Here is a 22,361-nt window from a genome sequence, read left to right on the forward strand (position 1 = left end):
TCTGAAGAATACCCTCTAGCTGACCTAAAACAGGTCAAACCAGAACTGTTGCTTATGACTAAGCTAGACAACAGTCTTAAAAATGAGGAGCCTTCCACTCATTTTTTTGTGGGAAGGAGCAATTGTAAATATTGAAATCAATTTTAAATAGCTTTATCCAGGTTTGAAATAGCTTGGATCCAGGTCTGAAAATTTCAAGATGCAAATCACCATGTTAGTAAAATTCTGTAACTGGCTGCAGAAAGATTGTCAAGATAATAAAATACAGACATATTTCTTTGCCTTCAGGTATAACAGTGACTTTGCTGATCTATGTTGCATTAAATAGGACTTTAGGTAGTTAGAGTTTAGCTATCTGTCTGTACCCAATAAAATAGGGAAGATTCTAAACATCCCTTTCTAGGGAGCACATTTTATTTTTCCACAAGAGACATTGTGAGAGCTGTGCCGTACTGTTCTTTCATAGAGTTTGTTCTTAGGATTTCGGCCTAAATTGAAGAGTTCCTCTAACTGCAATATAACCCACAGCTGGATCAGAGTATACCTACTTCATATCAAAGACAGACTTCATTCCCCACAATGCAGACAGAGGCTGGCTCCATGTAGCAGATGTCAGCAATAAAGATCCGTCCTGTATTTCCAGATGGGAGTAGAAGAGGAGGAAGGGAAAAGAATTACCAGGGAAAGCAGAGGTTATCATTTCACTTATACACTTTAACTTACACTTACAAGATGAATTCAGGAACTACAGCAGATTTTGCGCTTATTAAACTACTCCTATGGGGATAAAGTCTAGTATCTAATACTATATATAATATAAAGAGCCCTTAGCAGACCAAGAAAAACATTACAGTTTTTCAGTGGGAAACAATGGGAACGATCTGTGATATTAAGAGTAGATAAAGATCAGGATAATCCATGCCTGAACTTTGATGCCCTGTGAACAGAGTTCATTTGGCTTATAAATGAGGTACCTTTTATTTCTTCCTAGAATCATCCCCCAAAAGATTTCCATCTCCAACAAAGGGAGGTTTAAGAACTCTGATATCTTATCTCACATTTAGCTTAAATACATAGTCAGTTTAAGCATTTTTCCACTTTCAGACATGCATATTCAGTACTTTTGAAGGCACACAGCCACTGTTCATCTTCTCTATCATCTTGGAAAGAAAAGAAAAAATAATTGTAGAACTCACAGAGAGGGTGTATGTAACTCTTACAAGTACTTTGACAGGCATTGCAGGCCAGACAGTAGGTGCATTTTAGATGTGCACATACAGACAGGCCCAAAACATACCAGGGCTTAGAACTTCTAAATGCAGAACAAGTTTGATTACTTACCCTGGACGGCTCAAGGTGCGTGATGGCAGAGTTATGGCAGTTGTAACTGGCCTCTTCCTGTCCACTGAATACGTTATAGAGTTTCAACTGCCCTGTGCAAGTACCCAGCATTAAAAATCGTTCTCTTGCAGAAAATGCGCAACAGGTAAAGCCACTCTCATCCTCATTTGCTTCCCTGAACACAGAAATTGGACGGAACCTAGAGAAGGTAGAAATACAAGAGTCAACCGAAAGAGAGAGGAGAGAGAGGGAGGGAGGGAGGAGAGAGAGGGAGGGAGGAGAGAGAGGGAGGGAGGAGAGAGAGGGAGGGAGGAGAGAGAGGGAGGGAGGGAGGGAGAAGAGCAAAACTGAAATGCTGCGTGATATTAAATTCAGTCCTTAAATGCCACATAGGTACAAGTTATAGCTTTCTTCTAGGACAAGTTAAGTGTCAATTGTACGACTAGCACTCAAGTGACTATGTTACAACAGTGTTTGCAACATTTCAGGGCTTGTTTTGCACTACTAAGTGCTTCTGTTAAGGCACGTCATTAAGTTGAAGCACTTGCAGTCCATCTTCAAAGCTGGATTGATGGAAAACCTGTAATGCCTGGATAAGTACCAACAGCTAGTAAAAAATTTTCTAACAGTTCTGAAACACTCAATGCAAGAAGGCTCGGTACATCAGCCAAATATCCTCCTGTCATCATAATTTCCCAAGGTGATACTGGTTTCACTATGAAGATGATTTCATCTATGTGTCATCTTTATTTCTATAAACTTTACATCATCTTCTAATTTAACCTCAACAAAGAAAGGCCACACAAGTCTAGCAACTTGCAGTGCTGCAGATTCAGCTGCAAGACCAAAATACAGATTCCACTGTCGTGCATCTGTCAGCCAACCATCCTCAAGGCCATGCTACAGTCTTCTGTAAAACTGGCATTACAGGCTTACCTTCCAAAGAACAAAGAGCTATGAGCTTCATTAATCAATGTTGCTAATGAATTAACATGATACTGAAAATAAAGCATGCTTTATGCACTAAGGGTCAGCACTAAGGACAAGAGGCACAGAACAACTAGAACTCCTAAAAATGCCTTTCAAGGCTCTCCCACTTGTCACTGTTAAAAGTGTTAAAACACTTTTCTCTCCAAGGATACTCCACTACGGGACTGCACAGCCTGAATCCAGGTAAGGTTTTCTAGCATAGGATACATCCTGAGAGGAATCAAGAAACATTTTTCTTCCTTACCTGCTAAATATAAGGTGTCTATCAAAGCAGCCACCATCCACCCCTCCGTACTTCGGAAAGGCTGCCCTGCGGGTCAGCCGTGAGGTAAAGTTAGTTGGCGCTTGGCGCCTCTGTTTTGGCTCAGGACACTGGTGGGGAGTAAAGAGAGAGAAAGGGGGACAGGTGGCAACAGGGTTCTTGCAGCGGGCATGCTGCTCCCTAAGGTACTCTGTGATTATACTGTCCAGCGTGGGTGGGGAAGGAAGGTGTCTGTCCAGCTGCTTTTTGATAGCTGGGCTCTGGCTGTAGGCGCCATGGTCCGATTTTTGTCGCAACACTCTGATTTTTCTGCCGTTGCAGGGAGATGGCCTCTCCCTGACAAAGCTAATCCTGCCAATCAGAGGAGAATTGCTGCCATAAGACGGGCCTGGAAGGGCAAGTGGACCTTGGGATGCAGATGGCCTTGCCTGAGCATGGACAGAAGTGGCAGCGGAACCTACAGAAGTGTGGCTACTCAAACGGGCTGAGATGCCGTTAGCTATGCGAGGAGTGCGAGGCAGGGTCACAGGAGAGGCAGCAGCTGCAACAGGGGTGAAGGCAGATGAATGAGATGCTGCAGTCATGGGTAGGTCAGCCTCTTTAGTAAGGACTGATGCAGTTTCTCCTAGGCCCTTAGAGATGAGATGGTTCCGAATCAGGAGCAGCAGCTCCTTCTCAGGAAACGTGATCCTTGACTGGGCCACCACATCTGCTTTCTGCAACCGAGCCAGAGAGACATCAGTGCCAATCAGCAATGGCTTCCCCGAGACACGCTCTATCAGCTCAGCAGCATATTTGCAGAACTTCACATGCTCGCTGCGCTTGTCCTGAAGCACCGGCTCTTTCATCAGCTGCTGAATTTGACAGCTGCTGAAGAGGGGGAGCTTGCTGATAATCTGCCGGACAGTACTGCTACGTGAGAGCCCCACCAAGGCTTTGCAGGCTAATGCTCGGATCTGATCTGCATCTGTGATCGGCATCTTGATAGATAGCAATGACAGCAGCACTTTGATGCCATTGTTGGATTGTACCACATTCCACATCTTAGCTAACGTGTGCTCGCTGCTCTTCGGAGCCTGAGGAAGCTTTCGCCGGGGAGTTCCAGAGATGAATTTGCCAATACTGGAGATCCGATTATCTGGGCCACATACACAATTGATGATGATCTGAAGGGCTGATTTCTGAATTTCGGCATCATGGATAAAAAATTCACCCTCAGCAACTCCAAGGATGATACTAATACCTAGTGAGAGAAAGAAATAATATCTTAGAATACTTAAACATCTTACACAATTCATCGGACAAGTAAGGAAGTCTTCAACAAATTTGAGGAAAATAGGTAATTCACTTTACTCTGAGAACTTCTGAGTTCTGCTAACCAGCATAAGACGTATTCTTCTACCTCCCTGGCAAAACATTTTCCTACACTGATGCTCCTTCTCATCATCAGTAAGCAGGGAGTCAAACAGCCTTTTAGACAAGGTAATCAGGCATGGCCCAGGGACACAAAATCTGAGATACCTGGCACAGGGAAAGATGCACAGGCATGCCTCTGATTCTTACTGCAGAAAGCAACTGTCTTGTATAAATACTAACAAAGTAGAAACAGAGAGGAAGAGAGGGGACCATGTTACGAAGGGAAACAAAAAAAAATATCATATCACAGCTTCCAAAAGGAGTCAGGCAAAAATAATACTTTGGGTTTGGTCTCCCCGCCCCCAGGAGAGAGTTCCTGTTAGTTTCACATCTGCTTCAGAAGATCAAAACCCTCACTCAAGAATTGGTGCTTTGTCTAGAGAAAGGTTTTGTGCAAAAGAGGTTGTCTTTTGCCTATATCTGCTACTCTGCCCACCTTTTATGTTTTTTTTTAAACAATGGTCATGTCCCATTTAATACATGAGCCTTAGATCTGATCCAGGCCCATCTCATTCATTTGCATACTGAATCTGCAAGTAGCCAGTTAGAGCATAACTCAAAGAGCAATTATTGTTCCTCTCCCATATTCTCAAATATATCCCCAGAAGACCTAAATTTCTGAGAAGTTGAGGGAACCTAATAGTCCCATTACAAAGGGACTACAAAGGTAGATTTGCTTCCATCTGTATTTAATGAGCTCTTGAAAAGCTCAAAGACCATACCTTCAAATTTGTAATCCAACCACAGTGCTAATCATGACACAATTTTAACCACAGTCTACTCTCCCATTTCTTTGCACCTCTGACAATAAATCTGAATACATTAATTACTTTAACCCTTGTCTCACTGTAGGTGAGAAACAGCCGACTGAACAACTGAAAAAACATGTAGCAGGAGACAACAGATACGTACGTAAGTCATCAGGACCATATTCAGCTTACCCACAGTGGAAACAGTAGATCCAGCTTCATCTAACACATCCACAGGTTCTGCCAGCTGCAGCTGGATTTTAGGAACCACAGTCAGGATGGCTAGCACATCCAAAGCATATCGTACTGTGTCATTCCTGGAAGACAACAACAGAAGATCTTCTTAGAGGTGTACAGAGTTGTTTCAATAACATAAAGTAGTATTCAGTCTACTCCAACAAATAGGAGTAAATCAGTCATATCTGGTGTATTTGACGGTGCCTTTTGATTTTAGAATATGCCACTCAAAGGGCTGGTCTCCACAGAAGACAATGTTCACACACACCATTGCCTGCAGTCTGTCAGCATTTATCCCACTTGCCCACAAGCTCCTAAAAGCACTGTAGTTTTGTATTTATAAAAATAAGAATGTTAAGACAAAAGCATTCTAAATTAAGCTCCTCTGTCTACTCTAACTTTACACCTTAGTTGGAAAATACTGCTGTCTAAAACACTGTCATCTGTAAACTGGAAAGGACATTTTTCTGAAGTGAAGGGAAACTGTTTAGCAAATAAACAGACAATCGTGATATGGAAAAAGGCATCAACTCAGGCACCAGTTTGAGAGACACAGTTGTGTGGAAGATGAAAAGGGCTGTTAAGCAAGAGGTAGAAGAACAGAACAATGCAAGAAAAGGGGGGAAAGTTTGTAAGCCTGTATGGAAAGGTATGAGTTAACCCAGATAGCAATTAGGAAACAGCTGCAGAGTAAGAAACAAGAGAACAGAACCTACCCAGGAGAGTGCAATCTGAGAGAGAGGGAGGCAGGGGATTGCAGAAGCAAAATGGATTTCAAAGTTCTATTAAGTTAAGTTAGGCAAGGAGCTCCTGCAGGCAGCAGAAATAAGGAGGGAATCCCGGTGACAAGAATACAGCTGATGACAACTATTTATAGCAAAGGAACTCACCAGTGAACGTATCTCTAGAGAGGACTACAGCTTCACTCTGGGAAGCAGACGATCATTAGGACGGACAGACACTGGAACTTTGCACCCATCCTCCTTTTGAGCTGGGGGCAGGATCCTAATGGTATCGTATGAGAGCCTGGTGGCAGTTCCCTTTCTTTTATAATAGTAAGGATGCTGCTGATTTTTTTTTTTTTTTGGGTGGGGAGGTGAAGGAAAGAGATGCCACAGAAAGATAACAGAATATCATGGTGCCTCCACAGTTTGTCTGTGGCCAAGACAAGACAGAAACTTAGAAGTGGCATCACAAGGTGAGCCCCTCTACCAACATTTTGAGTTTAACAGCTGGTGGTGTATCATCTGGGGACATGAACCTGAGCAATGCACAGTAACAATCTTCAGTCATTTCCTCTCTCGAACACTAGCTTCTTGCATATTCATACAATTATTTTGCACAGTTATATCTGCTTAGTAAACTTCAAATACCAACAAATTGAAGTGATATACAGTGTTCTCTCTTGAGTCAGCTAAACTTACTACATCCAAACAGATATCCTACCTCTTTCCAGGATTAAGATATGTCTTGATTTTACCCTCTAATTTGAATGCTTTCTAGCCTCCATCTAACGAAAAGGTAAACGCATTTTGAGACAGATAGGAAGTGGCACAGAATTGTGATTAAGCTCTACTATGATGCTAATTTCTCTGAAATCAGAGGCCTGAGGCATTTTGGCTCTTCAGAAATCTCATTACATCCCTCTCTACCTCAAGATTTAAGTCTTCCTTTCCATGGTGTTAACTTTCATAAGCACTGTGAGCCACAGCACACACCCTAAGAGCACTAACCAGTATGTGCCTGTTTTAAATGCTATCAGAGAGGTAGGAAATCTAGAAATGTAACGTCCTGCCCAAGAGTCACAACTTACCACACTAAAATAATGTCCTAGAGCAAAGAGCTCACCTTGCATAATAGGTCTTCCAGTTGCATGCTATTGAAATGAGCTGAAGCATGAGTTGCACACAAGACAATTTGAGAAAAACCTCTGCTGGCTCCCAGTAGAGCTGTGCTGGACCATACTCAATCAGGAACTCCATCATCTCTACAATCTGCTCATGAGTATACGAACAGGCCTGCAGGGAAGTGAGTTGGAAGCATTAAAAAGAGACCACGGAGTTACAAACTTGCACATCAAGTCTCACCACTGGGATTTAACGGAAAACTGCATCCAGAAAGATTAGACTACCACTGTTCCTTGCGGATTAAGTAGTTACTTTCTGTTCTATTCCCCAAATATAGAAGAATATAGCAGTTGTCACTATAATATACAATAAGCAGCTTAAGAATAATATTCTTAAAGTTTCTCTGCAATCCTGAAAAGCTTAGGCCTATTTAAAAAAAGGAAAAAAGTTACTTTAATTTAAAATTCTACTCTGCTTTTAAGCTACTGTTATAGTAGTTACTAGACCATAATTCAAAATAAATGTATGTTAAAGTATTAAAAAAAGGCTGCAAATATATTCAATTACAGTTTCTAAGTCCTGACTACAAAACACACTAAAGAAAAAAGGAAATTCCTAACACTTTTTGAAATTTTTTTTAAGTTACACAAGGCAGCAACAGCTTATACACATTTCTTTAGTTACTGAAAATAAGTGATTTTTGCAGAAGAAAAAAAACCCTTATGTTTTCTTATTTCAGCTCTTCTAGAAAACCATCATTAATTAAACCAGAAACCACAACTGAATGTGCTCCCTCAAAACAAGCAACAATAAAACTCAGTTTTTAAAACAAAAACAAACCACACTTTGCAGTGAGATGGTAGGAAAAGAATCATGGCCAACACAAGAATCTCCCAGGAAACTCCTAAAAACTATTGTTTCCAAAAGACACATTCCAGTTGCCATTATCAAATCAAAATTATTTCCAAGTTTTTGAACATTAGGCATTTTTCTATACATACAGGCTTTGCCCTTTCAGAGATTTAAGAGCATAGGAAAACCCATAAGTATCAGAAATAACCTGCCTTTAACTTAAGTTTTTGAGAGATGGAAGGCGGAACCACTGCAGATGAACAGGAACCTTAGTCAAATGTAGCTCAGATCAACATCAAAGGCTCTTCTGTATTCTACTGCAGTGTCATTCCACAAAGCAGGAAAAAATTACAATTAAAATTCCTCTCCCTATACATTGCACACTGCCCAGTTATTCCACTAGCTTCAAAGGACATCCACACATTCCTGCAGCTTGGATTTGCTTGAAAAATGCAACAGCCATATTAAAACCTTGCAACAAGCTGCTCACCTTGTAAGGGGGTTGTGGATGGACCAGAATGCCACCTTCAGTGCGCTGGAGTGACTGCTTCACCTGTTCAAGTTTGATAGCAAGGTGAGCCTCAAAGTATCTACGCAAGGCCATGCAGGTGTGTTTCCCAGTCTGGCGACTCGCAAAGATCTCATCATCACTCAAGAGGGCTCCTTGGTCTTCCAGGTTTAAGATCTCGAGTGTGCTTATCTTCAAAAAGAGTTTGGAAAGGGGAAAAAAGTTTCATCAGCTCACTCTTCAGGAAAAAAAGCACCTAAAATTCTCAGCTGCACTTGTATTAAACTCAAACAAACATACTTTGCTATACAAGACATACAAACACACTCTGAGAGCTGAGGAAAGCTGTCTAAGCAGAGAAGGCTATCTGTGTGGATAAATAATTAAGTCTAAAAACAACGATTCTCCCTTCTTCATTATCTATGAAGAAAGAAATCCAGAGGTTACATCAACGTAGATCTGGAGGCAACATTGTGCCTAATGCTATTAGGCATTATATTATACCCTGCTGTGCTGATGTCCCTGAGTAAGTACCAACCCAAGCTATAAGGACTGCACAGCAATACCATACGCAGGCATACCAGCTTTTGTACATGAACACACTGGTTTCTTGCTCATAAGGTACTGGATTTTTTTTTCTCTCATAAGGTACTGCGATTACCACAGCACAAACACAACTGTACCTCTCCTGGAACAAGGCTGGATGAATCTGCATCCAAAAGGGTACATGGCAATACCACACACGTAGAATCGCAAGAAGCATTTTAACTACCCAAGTCACCACTGAACATGTGCTGCTTAACCCAAGAGTTGCATCAAAAAGCTCTTAAAGGGTAGCAAGTCTCTGGACAATGATCTTATTATTAAGAAAAAGAATAAAGATGAAGGCATCCTCATGTCTGTTGCTTAGAAAACTCATTCCACTTCTCCATCTCTTGGGAATTTAGGAGGGAAAAACCCAACAAACAAAAACAAATAGAAGAACAGAATTCTCCACAGTTGCAATGTAAAGGGTGAAAAACCCGATACTAAACCCTGTTCACCACATAAAACTACAAGCCTTACCAAGTTAACCAGGCGTCGAAGGCCATCATGCCTGTCAAAGAGCTCCAGGACAGCACGGAAGGAGAAGCAAATGGAGAAGAACATGGTTGCATGGCAGCAGCCTGAAGCATGGGAGCACTCCATTAGCCATAAGGTGTAGTTTACTACATCTGAAAGCACATTATGGGGGTGCATGCACACCTAGAAAGCAAAAGAACATTCTTGAGAAGGACTTCAAACAGATTACTGAAGATAATTTGTCCAAGGAGAATGAGGGCTCTTCAAGGGGCACTGACAGAGGACAAATATCAGTTACTCCCAGCTTGACTTGGGACATCTGAGACATGAAATAAAAAGTCCCATTTCCAGATGAGTAAAAGAAAGCCCCAGTGACAGTAATAAAGGCATTGATGCAGCAGTGTAGGACTAGCAATTGGTCCACTCCCAGACCTAAATACAGTAAGTACAGCAGTCAATGTAGTATAATTCCAGAAAGTCTTTCTCCATACCACTTCAAGTTATCCAAAGAATGCTTCACTAGAGGCAGAGAATGAAGAAAAGTTTCCATTGAAGAAAAAAATTTTTCTCAGTGTAACAGTATCACACACTAGGTTGAAGTTCTAGCAAACTCTGGTAGCACTGAAATCTAGGGGGATTGCAAGGATCATCAAACACAAATCTAAAGCTTGACTTTTGCTGAACAGCTCAGCTGACAGCTGAGCTGGTCTTTTCCTTTTCTCAGCCCCTGCCTCTGAGATATGCAGACCATGTGCTCAGAGTTGCATTTTACATACATTTGTTAGCTTCTAACAACGAGGAACTCAGAACCCTCTGCAAGGGTCAGAACCAAGAGGAACAGCACAGGGGGCTAAAGCACTGGCACCAGCTCCTGTATGCCAAGTTAGCAGACTTTTTCACCTCTTCTCTGCTGGTGTTGGACATACTCAGAGAATACAGTGCTACCAGCTGCAGCCTGGCTTCCACCCCCAAGACCCGAGGCCTAGCATGGACTAAGTGACAAGGGATTGCCTCTCAAAACTGGCTTTCTCTGAAATCCAAAGACAAGAGAGGAATGTACCACAGAAACCTGTTCTACCTGGTGTCTGTAGATATTGGGGGTCTGGCAGATGAGACAGTGTCACTATGAAACAGCTGCATGGTTTCATGACATGGCCTGAGGATGTCAAGCAGAAGGGATCCTCATGCAGCACCCTGTCACAGGTTTTGGTTTTCCTTTTGAACAACCACGCAAGCAGCAAGTGGAATCGGGGGCGGGGGGAAGGGAGTATAAAGAGTTTTCTTATTACAAAGTTCAGAGAAACACCTATGCAGCCAGGGTCCATATTTCTGGCATAATGGGCAAAAAAGTAGAGGGAACATTATGCCTATTTCACCCTTCTTGCCCTCATACAGGAGATGTATTAAAGGGCACAGACAGCCCTGATCAACCATGATTACCAAAAGGTTTTTGAACTTGCTCACACAAATATGCCTGCAGAACAGAAATGCCAGCAGAATCCATACAGATACAGCCTTAAACAACCACTACCAGTCCAGGCTCTAGGTGCTCAGGAGTGTTAAGCATGTTAAATCACAACACACATTCAGACAGCATCAAAAACTAGGAAAGAATAAACAGAAAAGTACAGTTACTAGTTTAACTGCTTCCACTTTCAGCTTTAAAAAAAAAAAAAAAAAAAAAAAGAGTGCTAGACAATGCCAGGGACAGGCCAGGAATCAAAAGCCCTCACTCAAAGCACAGCAGAATTGGAAGGCTTACAGCTATGACTTTGCGGTTGCTTCGACTGAATCTTAGAAAAGGATGTTCCCGCATGCCACTACTAATGCTCATAAGGTCAAAGTTTGGTTTTGTGTGGGTTTGTTTTGTTTTGTTTTATAGCAGCAACTTTAGAATAAACTGGATCAGTTGCTAGATCTGGCTCAGGACACCTGTGCTGCTTCCAGTACAAAAATAAAAGGAAACAATCATTGTTTAAAGTATCTGGGAAACCGAAGCTTAAGGTTGGACTGCCATATCAACCTGTCTGAAGGGATGCCTGCTGGAGGAACACTACTGAGCTAAGAGGAAGATTTAAGATATTTTTTTTAATGGCAAAATATGAGGTGAGGAACTTTACCTTCATTATCAGCTGTTTCAATATTTATAAGCTCAAGCCACAGAGAACTCAGAGTCATTTAGTTTGATTTTCTGCACAATACAGACCAGACCTACATTAGTCCTCTGCTGCACTCAAACACCAGCACAGAAGTTGTATGGCTCTCTGCAATCTGACTGAGGTACTGTGTAACACTGGAGCTACCCACACTGTGACTGTGCATGGAAAAAGCAATCTCAGGTGTAGGAGTCCACTGGAACAGACAGGAAGGGAAAGACAGATGAGAATGGAGTTTTTCCCTTTTTTTTTTTTTTTTTGAGGGAAAGAGGGACCATTAGCATGAAAAGGGTGATGAAAGTATTGTGAAAATGCTGACAAGACAGAGGTCTTCTATTAATTCCCTAGGAACTGAAATCCAAACCCGTGAAACAAAACACTCAGATATACCATTATTTTTATATTTCCTATTGCCTCTGCACATACCAAAGTCTTTTAGCTTTTTAGCTTAGGAGATGTTTATTCAGGTTTTGAACACAGGTAGAAACACTGGAAACAACAGGAACCACTGCAGTTATATTGAAAGGATGCCTCTTACCCTCTCCATGGCATCTTGATTGTAAGACAAATAGTATAAGCACATGGAGACTCCTGTTGCTGCCATGGAAGGGCGAGGAATCTCCAGCAACTTTTGCACTCCTCCATGAGCAACAAACTCTGTTGCAAACTTGTTGTGCAGCAGCAATGATGCCAAATGCTAATGAAGGATAAAAACAGATTAGACTGGAATTCTTCAAAGTGTCATCAATTCCATCCCCCGCCCCAGAGAAAAACAGACAGCAGAAAAAACAAGCACTCCATGATTTGTCCACCTTATTTCATCCTCCCATTATGTTTAACTGCAGAATGTAGTATTTATCCCAAAGACAAAAGTAAAAAAGGCATTATCACTTAGTTTTACACATCTTGCAAAAGAAATACAAGAAAAGCAGAACAACTCAGAAATTACCCGACAGGACACATTAAGTCTTCTTATTCTTTCCATATTAACACTTTCTATTATCACTAAGAAATATTTAAATTTGCATTCAAACTTTGTATATGCCGTATTGGTGGCAAGAAGAATCTTACAGAAAAGTGTAGTAAACTTCAGTGCAGCTGCAGACTTCAGTTTTAAGAATAGCCTTTAAACTTCATTTTGTATTACCAACACCTTAAGAGGAAACAGTAAGAACCATTGTAAACCCCACCCCACTCCCAAGTGAGGTAACCTACACCTTTTGTAGGAGCACTGTTCCTTGGAAATAAATTCTCAGACAAATAACAATGAAACAGAGAGAAAGATGACACTGGAAGACCAGAGGTGGAGAAGTTACTGTGAAAGAACACACAGAAAAATGTAACTTGTGATGCTGCACGGCAGGTTTGGCTTGAATAAGGTTATTTTGTGTCGTTTTGTACCTCAGGGAGATAACCTAAAGACTATTCAAACAAAACTATTTTATTTCAAACATTAAGCTCAGAGATGTCATGCTGGGGTTTCTGGGAGTAAGACACTTATGCTTCTTCCCCCTCACAGATGTTCCTTGAGATGACAGGCAGTGGAACAACTCAGGAATGCCACCTAAGGGCAGCAGGAACACAAAGCATTTAACAGAAAAAGGAATTTTTATCATCTTCAGATAGGCAGATGGCTGGTGAAATGAATGACACTTCCTGCAGAATTAAGATCTTTTTATCCCCTCTCTCCTCTCTTTTATTTTAAATACTTGAGAGTTATAAAAACAAAACTGCAATGTATTTGAGTGAAGGCCAATTCCAATCCCAGGGAACGCTACAAGATACACAAGCCTTAAGAAGATGAGCATTTGCCTTTGATTCATGCAGCAGACATATATTCAGTGCTTTTACAATGTTGATGATACGTTTTATGCATTATGAAAGTAATTTACCTTAAGGGCTTCAAAAGTGAGCAGCACATCATTGGTTCGCTTCAAATCGATGTAGTACATCATCAGTTCCCTTGATCCCAGTTGCATAAAGATGGGTAGTAGCTGAGAAAAATAAAAATGGGAGACTAGCTGAATGTTTCATTGGAAATACAAGATCTGTTTTCATTCTTACTCTCTCAAACCCCCAATTTTCCCCTACTGGCAGATACCTGTTAAGAGAGTTAGTGGTAACCAGCTCCATCCATAGGAAGCAATAAAGGTTAACAGACCTCTTGTAATATATCTGCTGACTGCAGCAAGGTGCATGACAGCTGCCTCACTGAAATCTTAAGACTCTCCTTCAAGTGCGGCTATGGCAAGTCCACACAGATACCACCCTGGCGATAGATTCCCAACAACTGAAGAGAAAAACAGGAGAGCAGGGCAACAAACCAAAACCCTTTGTATAATTCTTTGTGTAACAGCTTTATAGTATTAATTAGTATTTTTATATCTTATTATTGCTGGTGTATGAAGTGATCCAGTCAGCATGCAGGGCATTGGGGGATAACAGTTGCTTTGGCTCTCACAGAAGCAAGGCACACACGTGCACACACACATAACGTATATCACAAAGCATAACTGTGTTGCTTTGTTCTATTTCAGATAGAGTTGAACCACCTAAAAAAAGGTTAGACAGAGATAAAGGTGGCCTGCAGACCTATGCTAACTTGAGTTTTATGTTTTTTTAAAAAAAGAAAAAGGAAACACACTTTGGTAAATCTGACACTGCCCAACTACTTTGTCTACGTAAGTAACAACAGCTCTCAGAAGCATCTCTATCACATGGGTACTGCCATTTCTCAGAGCTACTGCAAAGGTTACACAAACCACTTCATTCAGAACTTGACGTTCGTTATTTCCTCCGGCTTTTAATTGCAGGAGTCTATCACATCCCCCAGAGGAAATAAAAATGTATTTCAAACAAAGTGACTTGCCCTGTGTCATGGAAACAATTACCAAAAATAAATATATAAAAATAAAAAAAATAAAATTCCTAGTCCCATGCTCCAACTACAAGACCACACACCTGCTAGGTTCATGTTTGAGTATTACCTACCAAGTAATGCTCAAACTAATGACTTCAATTTGAAAGTCATCAACAGCTCAGGAAAGGTTACTGATCTTAATCGCATCAGGAAACACCAGAGAGCAATACAACAGTTCTGCAAGTTTTTCCCCCACAATACCACTCAGTTTTGTCATGAGAATTCAAGCACAGAGTTCTTCCTCCCACCTTCATATGCTCACCTCTTGGTACTCCCCTAAAGGAGTCAGGTACTGAAGAATTAGCCTCTGCTCTATGGCAGGAGTCAAAGGGTAAAGTGTATAATTAGTGCCAATCACCCATGGGGACATTTCTGACCAGCTGCTGTTGGACAGTTCAACAAACATCCGCTCTGGTTCTGAAGCAGAGAAACCCAGCTTTTGTTTGGCCTTCCGGAAGCCATCTCTTTCATGCTGTTTCCCTGATTTGCTTTTTCTTAGTCCCCCATCATCTAGCTTTGTAGCAGAGTTTACTCTGCTACTGGTCTTGTGACTTGAATCAAGATGAAAGGAAATCTCCATATCCCCAGAAACTTCCTCTTGCTCTCCATCTACTGCCATCTCCCCATAATCCATATCCACAGCTTCTTCATCTAGAGGCAGCAGAGAATCTGATGGCACTTTCCGAGGACTGGGACGCTTGTTTTCTTGTTTTGCAGTCATTTCAGTAACCTGTAACTCTCGTAGCCGTCGAAGCACCAAAGCCACCTGTTTCAGAAAAGAATGCATGAGAATACACTTCCTGCTTTGGTCAGACATCTCATATTGACCATATGTTTTGTTCTTAAGATATAACTCACTCCACAGCATTACGTGTCAAGTGTGCTGTGGTGTACATCTGCCCAGAGAAATAATGATTTCAAAGTGAATAAGAAAATCCCAATCCTTTCAGCTACTTTCATTCGAAAATATCAGCACCTAGTCTCCTGAATAAGAAAGAAGTGGCTTAAGAGCCATCAAGAGCAGGTGAGCTATATTCATGCTAACAGAACAACATACCATCTTCCACCATTCTTCCATCATCTCTGCCTAGACTAGAATAAAGGCAACATTCCCTTTTGAAGCAGCAGCTTTGATAAGCTGCAGTTCCACAAACCCTAAGAACATGTTTTTACTTTTAAAGGCCTTATCTGTGCAAGAATTAGAATTCACCCTACACTTCAGCACACTGTACACCATCCTGGGAGACAAATTTGCCTATCCTACCTTCTTCTGAAGGTCATCTCAATTTCTGGTAAACATCATACAGAATAAACACTAAAATGGTGAAAATTTTATAACAGAAGTGAATGCAATTTCATATTAAGTTGTCCCCATGCCAATTTACCTTTCATTTTAAAAAAAATCTCTGTCCTGTATGTAAGTCACAACAGGCAATAGTTACAGATGTAAAGCTTCTGAAAATTTTTCATTAAAAGTATAGTATTTGGCTTCTTTGGTTTCCATTGGCATTTTTAACACAACTGGTAGAATAATCAGGCCGTAGCCTCAGCAAATGCAATGCATGATCAGAAAAGTAAGGAAAGCTTTTCATGAGCTACTGACTCTTACATATATTATAAACACTGTAAGACCCATATATTAACTCATGAATGTGAGCTCCCCACAAAAAAAAAAAAAAGGTAAAGGTATCTGCCCTCTAAAGAAGGGAAGTGATCAAGAGATCATTACCAATTGTGAGTTCTCGTCCCTGTAATTTGCAGCAATATCTTGGTTTTCCATAGCTCCTCCTAATAGCCCCGTTGCATAGGTCCGTAGCGGCTGATCAGCCTCTCGCGCCCACTTAAAGAGATTTTCAACTATACCTTCCTAGAATGAAGAAAATAAGAAAGCAGTTCCGACAGTTATTCTTCATTTTTTACTTCTTGGTCCCAGTGAAAGCATCTGTTAGTAACAATTCTTCCTATTTCTAGTAATGAACAAGCTAGATTTCCTATCAATTATGTATGAATCAAGATTTAAAAATATTTGGAGGAAGGTGAAAAAATCTAACATTTTAAGCTGCATAAAACTATTCCCAGGCATCAGATATTTGGAATTAAGATTTGCACGCCTGCAAAAATCTTCTGAAGTGGCCAGTCAACCTAATGCCTAGAAAGTAGCAAAACACCACAGGTATAAATTGATTAGTCAAAACAAGCAAGCCCAAAGCTCCTGTCAGTTTCACTAATACAAATCTCCAACAGTTTAGCAGATTTCAAAGAAACTGTGTTGAACTTACACCAAGTAGAATGGAGTTTGGCTAAATTTCTTACATTTCACTGAAAGCTTACTAGGGCTAAATTGAAAAGTCACCTAAATAAGCAAGCTACCTGGAGCCAGAGGAACTCTTTTCACCAATGACTACCCACCAACCAAAAGAACAATTCTCAACATAGTCAGAAATTCATAATATTTGGAGAAGAGAGAAATGCATGCAAGTACACCAATCTGTACATATGAAAATCTTAATGTTAAATATGGTTAATATTTTTAATAGTAACAAAATCAGCAGTGTTTGAACACAGCCTGCCAGGCAACTTTTCTTAACAAGACTGGATGAGTATTAACTAAAAATTAAAACAGTCCATTAAAAAGACAATTGTTTAGAATTAAAGATTCAATTTTTTACTCGCAATCAGTACTGTATTTTGAAACATCATACAATAACACATCATTATTGTGACAAGAATCTTGCACATAATTTGAATCATAGGTACAATACAATAAAAGATCAGTTAAAAGTAATAATGAACAGACATACATTTCAATGAGAACTCTCAGCTTACAGATTTTTAGAGTTGCCTGTTACATATTTAAAGAAAACTGCATTATTATTTAAATATTATGTCACTAAAAAAACCAAACCAAACAATGAGATGTGAAATACCTTGGCCGCTAGAGGACCTCTATTACTATCCTAAAGCCTCCTACATACAGGAATCCAAAGTGCCATAACAGAGCTCCATATATTCTCAAGACAAAAAGTAAAAAAGTCCTTAAGTGCAAAACTTAAAATTTTAACTTCAATTACAGAGATATTTAGTCTCTGAAAAAAAGCTATCTCCTCCACAAATAGGGAATTGCTGTTTTGCTTTTAATTTTTTTGGATCAAAGGCTCACAACTTTAGCCTTTAATTTGAGATCTTTATTATCTATCCAAATTCAGTCCTTCAAAAGGGACCACATTATTCTTTGCTTTTATCATGCTTTAGAGTTCATATACATATTTCTAATGTTAAATAAACTAATTTAGAACTTTTATACTTATACTTTATAATCGGGACTACTCAATTTCCAAACTTTGGAAAAACATTACATTAATTTTTACAGATAAGGAAACTATGGCTCAGGGGTGAAATCAACTTTCTGCTTACTTTCAACTCTCTTCAGAAAACTACACTTGTCAACATAAAGAAGTCCAATTCAGCTGTCCATCACAGCTCCAGATAATGCCCACAAAGCATGTGGATTTTAGACTGCTTAGTTAAAGTATGACTTGCTTATCACTTAGCTTTAATAATGCTGTCACTCTGCTGTAGCTGGGGATTACTGGGCAAGACTCCTACAGCAAGTCTTTACATTCTGTACAGCCTGCTCTTTTCACAGGCCTATAAAATAACAATTCAAATTATAACATTTCTCAAAATATTACATTAAGTTTCAGCTCCTCCATTTGAATCAGTCCTGTTAAAAGCTGCAAAATACCCAAGATTTGATCAGCTGAACAAGTCAAGATCAAAAAGCCCCAAACCATTAATAAGACTGAATAGATTGTCTCCCAGGGACAAGGTTTCAATATGACTTTTTTCCTGGTTTCTCCTACGGGAAGAACTGTGGAGTACATAATACACCAAGCTTAAAAACCAAGCCTTAGTACAGATGGTACCTTCTCCTGAAAGACAACAGCTGTTTCCAGTCCCGGCATGATATCCAGAAGAAGTCGGCAGGCAGCAGTGTTTAATGGAGGTTCTCTGCTTGTCATCACATAAGCATTCACTAGCTAGAGAAGATCAGGAACAGCATTGGTTTGAAATTCAACTCTGACCAAAACCAATGCAGCGAAAGCCTTACAACTCCCACAGCAGCAAAACAATAAAGAAAGAATGTCAGTAGTAAGCTCTGGATATAAAGATGACTAGCCTTTAACCTGCTCCCTCCATTGCCTCAGAAGCTGAAATTACTTCTCAGAGAAACAGAATTCCCCTCTGATCTGCTGTTCACTGACTAAATATCTATCTTGAACTGATTTGTAAAGAAAAATGCCAAAAAAAATTACAGTTCAGTAACAGTGTAAACATGAAAATGTAATAGCTGAAAAAATTAACATAAAAAGGCACATTTTCAATGGCATCTATGTTTGCTTATTGCTTGTAGTTTAAGACAGCTACATGCAAGCAATCTGTCAGACTCCTTGCAGTAATGTGTACTGATACAGGTGCTTGCAGGGAGGTGAGTGTAACAAAAATTCTAGCTATTATCTCATGTTAGAGTATAGCAATGCAGGAAGAAAGCCAGACTCTCGCCTCTTAATCCTCTGCCTGAGTCTTAAAGAGCTGACATGCTCATCTGCTCCTACAGGCAGTCCACGATTTCCAAGCAGTCAGAGACAAGGCATTGGAATTAGTGGTATTAATTTATGCTTTTAAATTTATATTAGAGGAGCTACATTTTCTTTAAAGAGACTGATAAACCTTGAGAAGAATTAACTCAATTGTTACTACACATATTCTAGCACTCCCGAATAGCTTGTGAACTCCCCTTTCCTTGAGTCACTTCCACACTCGCAAATGAGTCACACTTAAACCCATCCTAAGAACCACTGCTATGGAAGAGAAAGTCCCTACACCAGTGAACAAGCACTGAGGTCAACCAGCACAGAGTAAACAAAAACCATAATGTGGGGTCAAGAATTGACAGATACAGATCTCAGAGCAAACCTACCGCATTCATGAAATCATCATTCTTGAAAAGTATCCTCAGTAAGTGACCAAGCATGCACTCTGGGTCCGCTCGACCTGTAGGAGATACAAGAAAAGACTTCTCTACATACCTCAAGATGTAAAGATTAATACTGAACTGCTATCTTCAAATTGATCATTGAATACTCTAGTTAGCAGGACCTTTCTCAGAAGGAAAATTACAGGAGAAATCATATGAATTATTCACTGACTTAATTTTTTTTCTAGTAGGCATTACCTCCCTAGAATTCCTACCAGTCAAAGCACAACACATTTTAGTGGTCCAACAGTATTGTAGACAGTGAAGATGCGGCCGCCAAGCAAACTGTTCCAGTAACTTGGAAATACATCATCTCCAAAACAAACAAACAAAAAAATCTAAGGATAACAAGATAGCATCAGTGGCTGTATGCAACTATTCTAAAGCACTGCCCTTACTCCTCAGCAAATTGAAGATAATCCGAGACAAACTGTCTTCTCTGTCCTTCTAACACCTACTACATCACATTAGCTACAACTTGTTAACATGATCATACCCTGATGCCATAAATCAGCCTCTGAAACACACTTCCAAAACTCTACCAAGGGCCTCAAAATCTTGCAACAAACATCAAAACTGCCAGAGATCAGCACTACAGAGCATGATTACCCACTGCAAAAGTAGTATCAGACCTTGATCAACAGCAGGTGCAATCAGGCTAAAAATTGCTTACTCTTAAATATTTACTACAAGGTATCCATTGTGACAGAGTTGGCACTGCCAAAACCATTCAGGACATCTTACCTGGGTGTCTGTCATCAAATGGGTCTGGATCACCTTTGCGGTACTCTTCAGTCTCCTTCTCAATCAGTTCAGACATCCTGCAGAAGGAACAACAACACATGAGCAGAATTCACACTCAGAATTCCCCTAGTACACAGCTTCTCACAATTGCCTATCTGCCAAAGTAGTATAAAACAGCTCATCAACTTTCATTTGAATGGTATTCAGCACCACCAGAAGATTTCAGACTGTTCACAATAGAGGGATGAGAAAAGAGACTTGCTTGTAATATCTCATCCCCCCACCATGCTTCAAAACACACAACCTCTATCAACATCCCAGCAATGCATAAGCATGATGCTCTGGATGGGACAATACCTTTCCTTTACTCATGTTAGAGTCCTGGTGATGTTCTACAACACATACTACAGAGAACTAAAGCAAATAAAGGGCTTCATATTTGCAGTAGAGTAAGTCCTGAACAGGTGGCTTAGTCCTCCTTCCTATTCAGTCTGTGCAGGGGAAGCCGTTCAAGCTGCCTACACATTTTTTTTTGTTATTTTTGCATATTAAATTTTAATAATATTGTGTAACAATAAAAGTATATTTAAATAAAATATTGTGTAATCTCTATTCAGCTTATCCCATCAACTCCATTGAAGCTCAACTTTTTAGCATGTGTCAGGTACTGCAATGGATAAGACAAGGAGAAACTCAGCCAGCTCCCTATTCATAGTCCTTCAAAATACATTAAATGCTCCTCCATATCAGACAAAAAAATTGAAGGTTGTTTTGAAGTTATGTCTTCCCATAAACTGAGAAGCAACCTCAGCAGACACAAGAAATCCTATGCTCTAATTCATTTAGAACGAGCAGTAAGGGAATAAATTATTATTTTTATTCAAAAAAAATCAAGAGGAGGGAGATTATCTCATGGTCAAGCAATAAATAATTCCATAGTCATCCATGTCTTTCTCCAGGAAGTGTTACAGTAGAAATATATGCAGTTTGAAATGAAATAAAGAACAGTATTCGAAGAACATTAGAATATTAAGTCTTATTTCCTTGCTAGAAAACCTCATTCCCTCCCCCCTGCTCAGGTCTAGAGCGGGTTGCAGAATCTATGTGCAGCACAGCATTTTAAAACAAGATCTTAATACCTCAGGGTAGTGATCTAGGCAGAGTTTATTATAGGGGAGGGAAAACTGCTGAAAGGCTGCAGTAATCCCTTGAAAAATATTTGCAGGGGATTTCCCTTACAGAATGCCACTGACTTCTACTCCATTTCTGTTGCTTTCCAGACAATATCCTGTGTTCCCAGGGACAGAGGCAAAAATGTACTTAGTTCTGCCTCTGTGGACTAAACTGACAGTATAAAGAGGATGATGTTATGAAGCCTGTCCAGATTGTAGGAACAGCAAATAAGCTTATCAGGAATGAGCAGAGAACTCTCCTGCTTGTCTCTGATCTGACAATTACCTTTCAGCAAACTGTTTATCCTGTGGGGTTCTAATATTTACTTTTAGTAAGCCTGAATGTGAAGAGATGCAAATTGTTATCCCTTGCTAACAGGTGGCAAAGTTTCAGCTCTCACGAATTTCTGGCAAAAGCAAGTTACTTAAACACTCCACTGCCAGCTCCTCATTTTTCTCCATGAGAACTAATAGCTTGAGGGGTACCTGCTGACTGACAACTCGGACAAATGGGGAGTTGAGAAGCTGCACCCTAGACTCATCAGGTCTTTTTAGGTGATAATCAGCATTTTGATTGTGTGCAAGAAAGGACTGATAAGCAAGCATGGAATGTGAGTGTAACATACTCATCCGTCCAGCCTGTTTAGGTAGGCAGCCAAACAACATGCCGGCTGAAGCTGTCAAGTGGTTTTGGGGACGACAACATTATCACAGCCTAGATGAAACAGGCACGTGCATCACCATTTACAGAGGGTTTTGAGACAATTAGTCACAATTGTTTGACCAAAGTAAAAAAGCACTGCCTCTTCAAAACTGACTCTCAAAAAGGAAAGAAAAAAAAAAAATCAAGCTTGTTTATAATATCCTTCTTTTACTAACACATACAAAGGTGGCTTGTGAAGTGACTTGGATTAATCTACCCAGATTAACAGCTTTGTCAATTCTCAGCTGAAGCAACAGGAGAGTCGAATAACTAACAAAGCTCATTCCTGCCTCATAACATAGGCACGTGGTATGCAGGGCTTTAACAAAAAGCAATTCACAAAAACACTGAGCTTTTATTCAGG

The 22,361-nt window shown here is 40.2% G+C and overlaps 1 protein-coding gene across 4 annotated transcripts in view; it reads right to left on the minus strand.

Moving 5' to 3' along the window:
• The window catches only part of DCAF1 (DDB1 and CUL4 associated factor 1), a 53,618-nt gene that overhangs the window by 23,282 nt on the left and 7,975 nt on the right, over positions 1–22,361 (minus strand). For all 4 annotated transcript variants that reach the window (XM_064454109.1, XM_064454111.1, XM_064454110.1 and 1 more), the window contains exons 3-16: positions 20,123–20,199; positions 19,322–19,395; positions 18,267–18,380; positions 16,070–16,207; positions 14,603–15,106; positions 13,313–13,414; positions 11,959–12,117; positions 9,268–9,447; positions 8,185–8,394; positions 6,844–7,013; positions 4,951–5,075; positions 2,576–3,836; positions 1,342–1,540; positions 549–631 (exon numbers count right to left, since the gene is read on the minus strand). In XM_064454109.1, coding sequence (XP_064310179.1) covers positions 549–631; positions 1,342–1,540; positions 2,576–3,836; positions 4,951–5,075; positions 6,844–7,013; positions 8,185–8,394; positions 9,268–9,447; positions 11,959–12,117; positions 13,313–13,414; positions 14,603–15,106; positions 16,070–16,207; positions 18,267–18,380; positions 19,322–19,395; positions 20,123–20,199 — 3,396 coding nt within the window. The remainder of the gene's footprint in view (positions 1–548; positions 632–1,341; positions 1,541–2,575; positions 3,837–4,950; positions 5,076–6,843; positions 7,014–8,184; positions 8,395–9,267; positions 9,448–11,958; positions 12,118–13,312; positions 13,415–14,602; positions 15,107–16,069; positions 16,208–18,266; positions 18,381–19,321; positions 19,396–20,122; positions 20,200–22,361) is intronic.

Source organism: Phalacrocorax carbo, chromosome 6 (genome assembly GCF_963921805.1).
Source record: "Phalacrocorax carbo chromosome 6, bPhaCar2.1, whole genome shotgun sequence".
In the NCBI taxonomy this organism is placed as follows: Eukaryota; Metazoa; Chordata; class Aves; order Suliformes; family Phalacrocoracidae; genus Phalacrocorax; species Phalacrocorax carbo.